The following is an 11,760-nucleotide window of genomic DNA, read 5'->3' as shown; positions in this document are numbered from 1 at the left end:
AGTACAAAGTCCATGTAGCACATGGTGAATATTGTCACAGATATAACTCGTGTACTGTAGAGGATCTTTGGAAGCACATCACTGTAGGTGTTAGAATATTTATCTTGACTAACATGAAGTACAGTGCAAAAGAGGAATCCCCCCCCCCCTAAAAAAAAGAAGTTTAGGAACGGTTGCCGCTGTGCACGAACGGAGTCCAACGCAGCGACGGAGCAGGAAGACGCTGTAACCTGCACGAGTAAGCGTTTTAACTTGATCGACATCAGCACCTGACGCGTCTTGTCTGACCGCCGGCACGTGAACATTTGCGTTGTCGCCGTGGGCTGAAGCAGAGAAGCGAGCGAGCGCGCGCAATTCTGTGCGAAACTCCAAATAACCGAGAGGTCCCATTTAAAATTCTTCAAGACGGTGTACGACAGTGAAGCGGCGAGCGGGGCCGTCCCTGTCCGAGACCCCGATGACGGCGCGTCGGTTTCACATCCACCGGGAACATGGGAGTTCCGCTGTGACGTCGGAGGGAACGCGTCCGGCGCCAAACTCCCGACACGGCAGTTTGGCGCGTCGGAAAGAGTCTCTAACCTGGAACGACACGATCGTCGCTCCCCCTTTTCGTGACGCAAAACTTTTGACGTTTCTCTGCTGTGAGAAATCACAAAAGTGCGCGTTACCGGTGGTCAGAAAAACGTGTCTCGCTCCGGTGACGTCGATCGAGTGACGAAACGTACTCATGGAGGCTGCAGCTGCCCGCCGGCCTCTAACCGCGCGCAGCGGGAACAGTCTGAACCTTTTGCTCTGCCCCCCCTCCCCTCCTTCCCCGTATCTCAGTTTTTGTTGTTTAAAAAAAACCCATTAAAACTCTAGCGGTTGAACCGATTTCAGTCTGTTCAACGTGTATTCGTGAAAACGAAGACTTATGGCGGTCTGATGACAAAACAAAACATTTTACCCTCATCGAGCACCCGAAGACGCGTCCGCCGGTGGGAGTCAATAACAGACGGCCGTTAACGTGGCGAGCGTCGGGTTGGTTATATATCCTCTACAGACAGCAAAGTACGGTATATGGCATTTAGTTAACGAGAGTAGCTCACGACTACACATGATTTAAAAACAAAAGGACGAGGACGGGAGAATGAGGAGTAGTGGTGGGAGATGGGAAAAACAAAAAAAACTACGGGACAGAAATACTCAAGCACCTTTTAAACGGTCGGCTTGGTTCAGTCAGTGAGATGAAGCCTCGCTGTCAAAACACCGGGAGCTCCGCGGCACAGGCTCGGGGGTGGAGGAAGCGTAGCCCTTACAGCCTGATGCCCGACTCGGCCTCCTCACAGCTCGTCTCCGGCGTGAGTCTGCTTGAAGGAGTCGCCCGTCAGTTTCTCCTGTGCCTCCTTCATGCCGGACACGACTGGGTGGGAAGAGAAGGAGGGCAGAAAACACCGTCACTGTCAACTTCTTCTCGAAAGCGGTCAGTACGTTGACATTGCTACGTTTCCCCACTGCGGGATCAATAAAAGTCTAATCTAATCTAATCCTGTGATCTTTGTGAACAGACTATAATAACCGTGTGGACTCTTACCTTGTTCTGCGCTGCTGTAGAAGTACTTGTAGTTGGGGTTGCCGTTTTTGTTGGTGATTTCCGGGTGGACTTTGCCGCTGGGATCTGTTGGGTGGAAAAAGACGAGTTCGTTCAATTCGAATCCGAACAACAAAAAGATCGAACCGTAAATTTCATTATGGATTGAACTGGGTTTTTTTAGATGAATTTCATTGGCCTCTTTAATCCCCCCCCCCCCCCCAAAGGTCAAACCCGCCTATTCAAATGGACAGTTTTGTCAGACCACAGTCCAAAATCCACGTTGCAGAAGAGGTATCATTGTAAAAGTTTCTTTAAACGAATTGATTTATCATTGTGTTTGTAAAACCGTAAAAAAAAAAAAAGGTTCTCTTCTTGTTTTGTCGGTCCAACAGTCAAAAACTCAAATGTATTCAATCTACAACGGAGACAAACGGAGACAAACTGCAAGCTTTTCATTTGAAAGGCTGGAAACAGAACATTTCAGGCTCTTTGTGCTGAAACCAAGTAATCGGAAATTAAAATTGCTGCCAGTTATTTCACTGTCAGTTGGCTGCTTAACAAATTGTTTGAGACCTTCAGTCATTCAGCTCCTGCTAATTCTAGAAATTAAATTAAAGGCAATACTTTTTTTTAAATTTGCCTTTTCAGCTTTAAATTTTACTCAAGTTATTAAGTTTAGTGTTGGATATTGTTTTAGTTCAAGGTTTAAACAAATCAAATTGACCGTAAAAATAAAATCTGTTGCATTTCAACCTTAATATTCTGTACTGCTGCGTAACGTTTCTGTGATTAACTCCTCTAATATTTAAACTCATATAATAATAATAATAATAATATAATAACTCCCTCCTCTTTATTCTTCTATCCAAACACCACAGTGATGTGATTATCGTTACTTTTTGTGAAGTTTTTTTTTTGTATTCTCCATTTGGTCCAATAGGATTTGCAGTTAATTTATGACTCATTGTAATCCACTAACTGGTTTGATTAAAAGTGTTCAGTATTTTGCAAACATTGTCGGCCCTTCAGACGTTTATCCACCAGAGAGTACAATCGGGGAGGCGTCACATCGATCACAAATTCCTTCTGAAGCCTGACAACGAGTACAAAAAAAACAAACAACTCTTCCGTGGGAAGAAGATAAAGGACTTCAGCAGCAGCCGATGATGATGATGATGATGATGATGTGACCCCCACAGAGCCCGACGGCATTGCTCAGCTTTCGACTACTAACCACCCCCGCCGTTTATTCAGGGAGTGAAACGGTTCAGTCGGTCTGGCCGAAGGAACCCCAGAAGGTGTTTACACGAAAGGTCGGATTAAAACCGCTTCCTACCGAGGAAAAGAATCCGAGGAATGTATCCGCCGTCCGGGCTGAAGGCTTCGTCCTTCGGCTCCTCCTCGTCCTGGTCAAACGAGGGAGAACTGATCATTTACAATTCCCAGGAAACTGCTCATGTCGGCTTCGTAGCACGAGATAAAACGCAAAGAATCATGTACAGGTGCGCAACAGAATAAAATAAACCCCAGGTGAACCAAAAAAAACTAAAAAGTAAACTGCAGGAAGTAGCTGCCTGTAAGATGAGTCCACATTTCCTCACCTCCAGGTTGATCATTACAAAGTTGTGCGCCAGTTCGGAGATCTCCTTGGATTCAGCGAATTTGGGCTTCAGTGCTGATGGTAAAAACAACAATACAGTTAATAGTTCTGTTGCACAGCCATCAAATCCAGGACTCACAGAATTTGGCCCATTTTGGCATAAAAAAAAAAAAAAAAAAAAAGTGACTTAAATGATCAATTCATTGATTAATTCATGTTCCTAATTCCATAATTTAAAAGGCATGATGGGACAGTTGTGAGTTTTGTTTTACTTAGAAAGAAGAAAGGTTTGTAAACTTGTAGTAATCAGAATAATCGTCCCCTCTGATTGGACGTTCCTGCACGTGGAAGGGCGTGGACAATTATTTTACCTTTGCAGGCTCCACACCAGCTCTTGTGGATGAGGACCATCACTGGCAGCCCGCTGTCAATTTAAAAACACATGAGCAATCACGGCCAGAACCAAACGGGTCAAAGAAGAAACAGAAAACGACTCTCTCCGATGCGTGTTTGCAAAGCAGCACGTGAAAAATCAAAAAAACCCTGCTCTTTGAGACTAACGTGAACTTGACACCAGCATTGTCAGCGTGATCCCGTCGTCAATGGAAACGGACATTATTGATTATTGAAAAGCCGTTTCGGGTCTCGGGGTGGAAGGCCTTCCACTAAAGGCTGCTCAGCCGGCCTTACAGGAAGTGTTGGGGATATTTCAGCTCACCTGGCCTCGGCTTCCTTCTTGCCATCATCCAGCGTCCTCCAGTGGATGTTGTCTCCAAATCCTGCCGGGAAAAAGAATTAATGAGCGCAACCAGCATTGTGTAACTGCTATTATATTTCCACAGCAGGGTGGTTCTGCCCTAAATACACAATCAATACAAAGAACTGTGAGGAAACTGTGAGTCAAATACAACCGAATGGCAGTAATTCAATACCAGGGTGTTCTGTCACCTAGAAACTGTTGAGCTAATGCAGCTGGTAGGTTTATAAGTATAAAGTATTTTAACATTTAATGAAGGCACTTCAAAGCACTCAAACATGAGGATTTGTCATAGTTTGTTAATTTTTCAAAGTAAAAGTAAACAAAAAACTGTTTAAGACAAACTGCACCTTTCTGCAGAGAGTTTTAATGCATTACTTATCCCCTGCACATTAATGCATGTATGCATATCCCAGAAGTTATCTTGATCTCAGTGGAGACAACATTAAAGTCTTTTAGGCGTGTTAGTAATAAAACAAGTCGGTTAAAATAACCTGAAAAACTGGAAAAAAAAAAAAAGATGCTGCGTGGCTGGAAAAAAAAACCCACACCTCTTTGTGTGGTGGTAAACTACCTGTCCGGGACACGGACTTTGTCCAGGATGCGCACACAAAGACACGCCAGCGGAAACACTATCAATGAAGCTGCACACACACACACACACACACACACACACACACACACACACACACACACACACACGTCTCCAGCTCTAAATACTCTGAATATGAACCCACCTCTGTCGCTGGCGGCGTCGACGACCTCTTGAAAACCCGACAGCGACAATAAAACCTGTAAAAAGGAGAAAACGGCGACGTTCATTGGAGACGTTTGCATGTTGCCTGGCTTTTCTTCTTTTTCTTTTTTCTTTTCTTTCTTTCCCCCTTCTTCTTCACAACTACGGCTAGCAGGAGCAGCGCGGTAACGGCAGTGACTTGTTCTTGTAAAGCGGCGACCCCGGATGTTCAACCGCTACTTTTCACAATAAAAGTTCCTGCATTAAAATTGGGTTTACCAGGTTGTGTGTGTGTGTGTGTGTGTGTGTGTGTGTGTGTGTGTGTGTGTGTGTGTGTGTGTGTGTGTGTGTTCTCGCCTTTGCTGATTGGCCAGCAAGAGAATTCGTTTTCCATTTTAGGTGTGGGGGGGGGGGGGAGGCGTTCTCATGACGTCACATCCACACACACCGCGTGCTCCCTCTCCTGCCGCGTCAGATGGTCAAGCCAGACAACGAAACGTCGGCACGTCACCGGAAATGCGCAGTTTAAAAGCCTCCGGATACGCAACAAAGACAATTATCGAAGCTCATTTAAAAGTACGTTATATATATATATATATATATATATTTTTTTTTAAATTGTTTTACAATAGTGCTGTTTTCTTCACGCGAACCCGGGAATATTCTATTGAACAGAATTATGGGATGTTCATCGTGGAAGTCAGAATCGGAAGTCCGTGTTGTTGCTGCCGTCTTGACCGCTAAAGGTTTAAAGCTGTGCTGCTTTGCTGCTTCATTAGTATCGAGAACAGTTCAGCGGAACTCGCAAGTTAATTCCCGACCACAGGTAAATCAAATGCAAGTTTCACTTGGCGGTAAACGTCCGAAGTTTACTGTCGTCTAATTTTTACTTGACGTTAAACTCGGCTGTCGCCGTCGCTGTAAAACACTGAAGCTTCGTTTCGTTAGCCGCCGTGCTAGCATTAGCTTAATTAGCCTGCTAGGTTGCTATCTAACCAGCTACAGTTATTTTAGACGCCTCATGTGATTTTTAAAATCGTACACCGTACGTGTACTTGTCCTCGCCGCGTCCAGTTTATGCGGCTCTACGCGTGCGGTGGTTTCGGCCCAGCTGTCTTGTGAGTCAACAGTCTGCGAGCTTTATTGAAAATGATTGTAGCTCTCGTTGTATTTCAGCCACCACATGTTCTTCACTAACCTGCGTGCGGTTTTCATGGACTCTAGGATTATTATTATTATTTTTTTTTTTTTTTTTGTGGTACTTTTCTTGTTGCATTCATGTGAAAAGCTTGATGATGTTAACTGTGTTTTCTTTATTTTACAAAACAGAAAAAAAAAAAAAAAAACAACAACTATGAATCAAGAGAAGCTCGCCAAACTTCAAGCCCAGGTCCGGATAGGAGGAAAGGTACGGGTCCTACTCGTGTTAAGTTTTCTTATTTGGTTCTGTTGACACATGTCCAGGGTTTTCAAGCACTACCGGCGGGGTGGATCAGTTATTTTAAGGAGTGTGATGGATCCGGCAGGTCTTTTCCTCCTGACCTCAGCATTCCCTTTATGAGGTCGAGCCGTGGCCCCTTCTTCGTCTGTGGCCTCTGGTGGCTTTGTTCAGACTAATTGTGAGGTCTTCAGCCGCACACTAGGTGGCGTTATTTGTTTTGTTTTTTTTGCTGTTTAGAGGGCTTGAGTTTTTTTTTCTTCTTCTTCTTCTTCCCCAGATTGCACCGCACTGAAACTCTCAAATAAAAGTACATTTATTTCACTGGTGTGTGTGTGAGCATAATTGAAAAGAAGGTCTCTCACAGTGGGACACTCCAGTCAAGAGTGTGAATTTGTGGTTCTCTTAAGAAACAAAATCTCTTGATTATAAAGACGTTTCAGTTATGCACTTCTCTTAAATAAAAAGCTGGTTCAAACTAGCGGATAACAAAAATACCTTGTTTAATCAAATCAAACCCATAATTCATCGTAAGTGTCCAATCTTGCAGCCACGATGATAAAGCCGTTTTTAACTGTATATGCTTTAACGAAGCAGTGTAGCTTTAACTTTCACTTCCCTTTCTTGTGTGCAGTATTTTGCTTATTAGTGCATCAAGAGCTAATGCGATGCTTCCTTTACTGTTTTGCTGCAGTTGTCAAAGTCCTTTTAAACTCGTGAAGAATTAATACCATAAAAAACAGGAGAAATGGGAAGTTTGTAAACAACATCTGTAATTGATATGATGTCGGTAATATTGAAGAGCATATATTCTTAGAAGTACAGGTGCCCCATATCCACTGTGGTTATCAGCTCTACTCTGCTGGACTTTAAAGTTGCAGGTTCCTTTTGGATTTGGTTTTCCACTGCAGATGCTACTTTACTGATACGACGCTCCATGAAGCCGTCACGTCATCTTCAACATGACGTATATAAACAGAGGAACTCGTGTACCTTCTGACCACTGTGTGGATTTTTGCAGTTTGTCATCAATCATGTCGACCAGTGAATAAAAATAAATAAAATTGCAGCCGCTGCAATAGCTCGGCTAGATGAGAACAGATCTGAGCAGGACGTCCCGTGTTGGGCATGCGGTGAGGCGGTGATTGTGATTGTAGAAAGGAGAGTGTGGCCTGGTGGTATTTAACCGTTTGACCCTCCAGTTCTCTCTCTAAACCAACACCTGTTGTTTCCTCAGGGAACCGCCCGCAGGAAGAAAAAGGTTGTTCACAAAACGGCGACAGCTGACGACAAAAAACTGCAGGGCTCGCTGAAGAAACTGGCCGTGAACAACATCGCAGGGATAGAAGAGGTGAGCAATCAAAGGGAAACTAATGTCACTGTTCTACTTTGTCTGCACTCTTTTTGTTGTTGTTGGTGAATCCTGAATCTTTTATCATTGCCAAGTTGTAAGACATGAGGAGAGATGAAAGACGGGGAGTGCCTAAGTGAAGTGTTCTCCAATCATTGTCATCGTCTGGTTTATTTTTAGGGAGCTTTCAGCAAACAAGCTCGCCGCAGAGTGTCTGAGTTACAGGAAAGCACAAACAAACAAAAAAAGACACTCAGTTCACCTGTTTGATTTACAGTGAATTGTGAAGATAATTACTACAAAATTAAAGCCAGTAAACATTCTATTTGCTCTGTAAAGCTCTGATTTTTGGCCTATATTGCTCGAATACTATGCTATTGCAATGAATACATAGCTGTGTTTCCCACGTCAGCTCACCCATGAATCACCTTTATGCCTTAACCAAAGATAATTACAACGCGCACGTTAAAACATACAATACTACCGACACCTCTGGACGGAGAAGAGTCCTGCATCAGGATAGAGGCTCTAATGGTTTCTTTGTCCCTTAGGTGAACATGATAAAAGACGACGGGACAGTGATCCACTTCAACAACCCCAAAGTTCAGGCGTCTCTGTCCGCCAACACCTTCGCCATCACGGGCCACGCCGAGACCAAACAGCTGACGGAGATGCTGCCGGGCATCCTGAGCCAGCTGGGAGCCGACAGCCTCACCAGCCTGCGCAAGCTGGCCGAGCAGTTCCCACGGCAATGTGAGTGCACGCGCTCGCGCGCGCACACACACACACACACACAACAAAAAGGCTTCAACACTCGCTGTGTCAACGTCAGGGTTCACTGAGGCCGTGTGATGTCAGTCATATTCAGAAGACGGTGCGGAGAGCTGCATGAAGTGGATCAATGCTGTCAGTACTAAGATGAAACAAGTTTAGCGCAGTGAGAGAAGAGAAGAAAAGTTCAGGTGTTTCTGTTCACAAACACGCACACACGCCCTGTTGACACAACTGAATCAGACACGAGCAGATGCTCACGGCTGAACTCGCTTAAAGCACAACCTAAAATATGCCGCCTCTTACATTTGTGTGCGCGCTGACGCAGATTTTTTTGTGGCAGCTTTGTACAGCAGTGGTTTCTTTTGTTTCGAATTGCGGAGATTAGATGTAAATATAAGCTGGAGAAAACTGGTTGTGGAACAAAAACAAGTGGCGAAAGAGCGAACACGACAACACTGATACCTTCCGGTCCGAGTCCAGCACACCGTCTGAACATCTCCATGATTCAGCCTCCGTGTGCGCGTGGATGAGAATGAACCCGGCGACGCAAACATCGCACACGGGAGCAGCTCTTCCACTCGGAAACACAACGAAATCATGTGATGCAAAGTTGAGTCCAAAAACCACTGCGAGGTCCTTTTTTGGTCCTGGAGCTTTTCAGCGCGTTAGATGCTCTTTGACCACATATGGAGTTCGTCAAGGAGTCACAGACGATCTGTGAAAGAAATGGACTATTTGTGTCGGTGGGGGGGAAATAAACGCACAGCATAAAACTCTAAGAAATACCAGTTTTATTCAAGTCTGCGGTAATAATGAAGGAGCTGACTATTCGAAGCTAAACTTTTGATTAAATTTTTTTTCCATTTGCTTTAGCAGCAATGGAGATGAAAGCCGTGAAGGAGGAAAATGCGGAGGAGGAGGAGGACGACGACGTACCAGGTATGGATGAAGATAGTTTTCCCTTTGTGCTTGTTGTGCCTACAATAAAACAAAAGTTTATTCTCGGTAAAAAAGATTAAATTAGATCTGACATCTGTTCGGAGTAAAATTACCATTATATTATAAGTGTTTATTTTATAAAAGTGCTTTTAAATGGTTCATTTTAATGGTTCATTTTAATGGTTCATTTATGGTTCATTTTAATGGGTCAGTTGCAGAGCATTAAGAATCTAGTCTTTGTTTTTTTAATCATTTGCGTGTTTGTGCGCTTTCAAAACAAAACCCTGATTTCCTTTTGTTGTTTTCTGTCTTTCAGATCTCGTGGAGAACTTTGACGAAGCCTCAAAGAACGAAGCAAACTGATGAATTCTCTTTCTTCTTTTTTTTTTTTTTTTTTTTTTTTTTTATTCCCCCTGGTCAGCCGTTTTTAATTTTGCTTTTTACATCTCGCAGACTCACAGAGGAGCATTTCCTCTTGTGGGGAAGCAGTTGTTAAAGGTGCAGTGCATCATCTCCGGAGACGTGAACCACTTTGGTTTTGCCTTCTGCAGACGCACAACAACAACAACAACAACATGCACATATAGGTTTGATTTCAGTAGGCGGTGATGTTACGGACGCAGCATCTGTACGACTCTCAGCACGCAAAGGACTCAAACAACTTTAGAAATAAGCTTCTTATATGATTAAACGGGGCTAGTATTTAAGAGATTGTTTATTAAATTACAATTCAAGTGAATGGCGGATATCACTTGAGATTATAGTGGTGATTATCAATTTAATAAACATTTTGGGCTATTGATGTTTCTCTGTTCATTATAGAATATTACTTGACAACAAAAAGTCAACAGTAGAAACATTTCCTTTCATGTCTGCTGTGATTAGCTTAGATTTAAAGACGGTGGGCCTCTTACTTCACACTTCCTTGAATTCATAGATTGCTGAGCTATTATGTAACTCAATAATCTGACGGGTACATGGAAAGATAAATAATTTGTACAAAGAAACACAATAAAATTAACTTTTAGTTAAAATGAGACAATTTCTATATTCAACTTTGCATCAGTCAAATACTTAACAAAAACGTAAACAAATTATGTTTCACGTAAACAAATGTAGTGAAATGCAACTAGCATGTCACAGAATGGAAATATGCAAGTAGGTAACAGTATCTTGAAATTATGCTAAAGTAAACAATTTCCCCCCACTGACAATAATTAAAAATTGTATTATTGATTTTTTTTTTTAAGTTAAAATACCCTTCACAAAAGTGTATTTTTTAAAATTATTTTAGTGAATAACTTCTATTATTAAAAAGTTTTGCTTCAGATGAGTAATATGAAAACCTAACTTTCTGTCCTGTAAACTTTTGTGCCTCCTCACATTACTTTGACTATTTTATTAGTGTAATTGTTTGGCTGATCAATAATGAAAATACAGGTTGCCCTCTGTTTGCGACGGTGAAACAATGCAGCTCTGAAATTACGATTAGTTCTGCAAGTAAAGAGGGGTTAACGGAGTTTGGGTGGGTTTTTACACAATCACAACGTCCCCTTTCATCGATCAATGTGTGACGCTCCGCTGCTGCATCGTGCTGATCAATGGCTCCGCTGCGAGTCATCCTCCGAGCGGGCGGACAAGGTTACGCAGGATGGATGAGCCATTTTGGCTCCAGGGGTTGGCGTGAGCGGGACGGAGCTGCGGACCCGCCCCGGGGCTCACCACATCACCTTCCGCCCGGTTTGAGCCAAAATGTCCCTGATGCGGCGGCTGGACCACAGTGCAGGGCTGTGTGGACGGAGCCGAGCAGCACGAGCTGCGTCGAGTTTCACAGCAACAGCTGGATCAAAACCGGAAGCTACGCGCTGGTCCCTAGAAAATAAAAGTTCGTAGGAGGGATGGGGGGTGGGGGGCAACCTTTGCACGAGTCGGTGGGAAATAAAGGCTGAAATCAATTATTAAATCCCAATTAAATCTTATTCCGCGGTGTTAAAATAAACCGTTTAAATATTAAGTGCTGCACTTATACAGTTTGTATTTAGTGAAGTTACTGAGAACTGCTCGTTCTAGATACAGCAACTAATCCCTCAGGTTTTTTTTTGGAACAATTTAAATTCAAAATCACCAAATTTGGAGATACGTTGTTTTTACTAGACATACAGGCTATGAAAAATGTAATCTTAAAAAAAAAAAATAAAAGCCTTCAGACAAATATATTGTTGTAAAAAGTCCAATATTGGTCTCACTTAGTAGAGTTGAATTCTAAAGTTGCATAAAGTAGAATAACTCAAGTAAAAATACCACCACCAAAAAAAAAAAAAAATTCTACTTGAGCAAACGTACTTAGTTAAACTCCACAACTGGCTTTACCCGAGCGAAACATCTGGATACTTCAAACGTAGAGTTCGGAGGTGTATTTTGAAAGGTGTAAACCGGAAGTGTGAAGTCTCCCGTTTGTCTATAACTTCACGCTTCTCCTTATTTTCCCAGTATTAAACCTTGGGGGAGGGATCCTCGGAGCGGTTGTCGCACAACTACGGCAGACTACAGGCTGTACTTTCCGACTTGTGCTTGTTTTGAGTCGGGCGAAGG

At 43.1% G+C, this 11,760-nt stretch overlaps 2 protein-coding genes across 3 annotated transcripts; one reads left to right on the top strand and one right to left on the bottom strand.

Moving 5' to 3' along the window:
• Window positions 1-838: 838 nt before the first annotated feature.
• txndc12 (thioredoxin domain containing 12 (endoplasmic reticulum)) lies at window positions 839-4,905 on the bottom strand. The gene is made up of 7 exons (XM_069692534.1): window positions 4,668-4,905; window positions 3,892-3,952; window positions 3,545-3,597; window positions 3,175-3,248; window positions 2,910-2,979; window positions 1,574-1,657; window positions 839-1,402 (listed from the first exon to the last, which is right to left on the bottom strand). The coding sequence occupies exons 1-7, from the start codon at window positions 4,765-4,767 to the stop codon at window positions 1,323-1,325; spliced, it is 522 nt and encodes a 173-aa protein (XP_069548635.1). The 5' UTR covers window positions 4,768-4,905; the 3' UTR covers window positions 839-1,322.
• A 1,064-nt stretch (window positions 4,906-5,969) lies between these two features.
• On the top strand, window positions 5,970-9,968 carry LOC138617468 (transcription factor BTF3 homolog 4-like). 2 transcript variants are annotated; one of them, XM_069692533.1, is made up of 5 exons: window positions 5,970-6,074; window positions 7,342-7,455; window positions 8,007-8,208; window positions 9,106-9,168; window positions 9,485-9,968. In XM_069692533.1, the coding sequence occupies exons 1-5, from the start codon at window positions 6,021-6,023 to the stop codon at window positions 9,529-9,531; spliced, it is 480 nt and encodes a 159-aa protein (XP_069548634.1). In that variant the 5' UTR covers window positions 5,970-6,020; the 3' UTR covers window positions 9,532-9,968. The 2 variants fall into 2 exon arrangements, with proteins under 2 accessions (XP_069548634.1, XP_069548633.1); XM_069692532.1 differs by having other exon boundaries at window positions 9,103-9,168.
• The last annotated feature ends 1,792 nt before the right edge of the window (window positions 9,969-11,760 follow it).

Source organism: Brachyistius frenatus, unplaced genomic scaffold (genome assembly GCF_029030835.1).
Source record: "Brachyistius frenatus isolate BFR_SWC_R1_liver_20210118 unplaced genomic scaffold, ASM2903083v1 Contig_12, whole genome shotgun sequence".
Taxonomy (NCBI): domain Eukaryota; kingdom Metazoa; phylum Chordata; class Actinopteri; family Embiotocidae; genus Brachyistius; species Brachyistius frenatus.
This window is presented reverse-complemented; position numbering and strand designations above follow the sequence as displayed.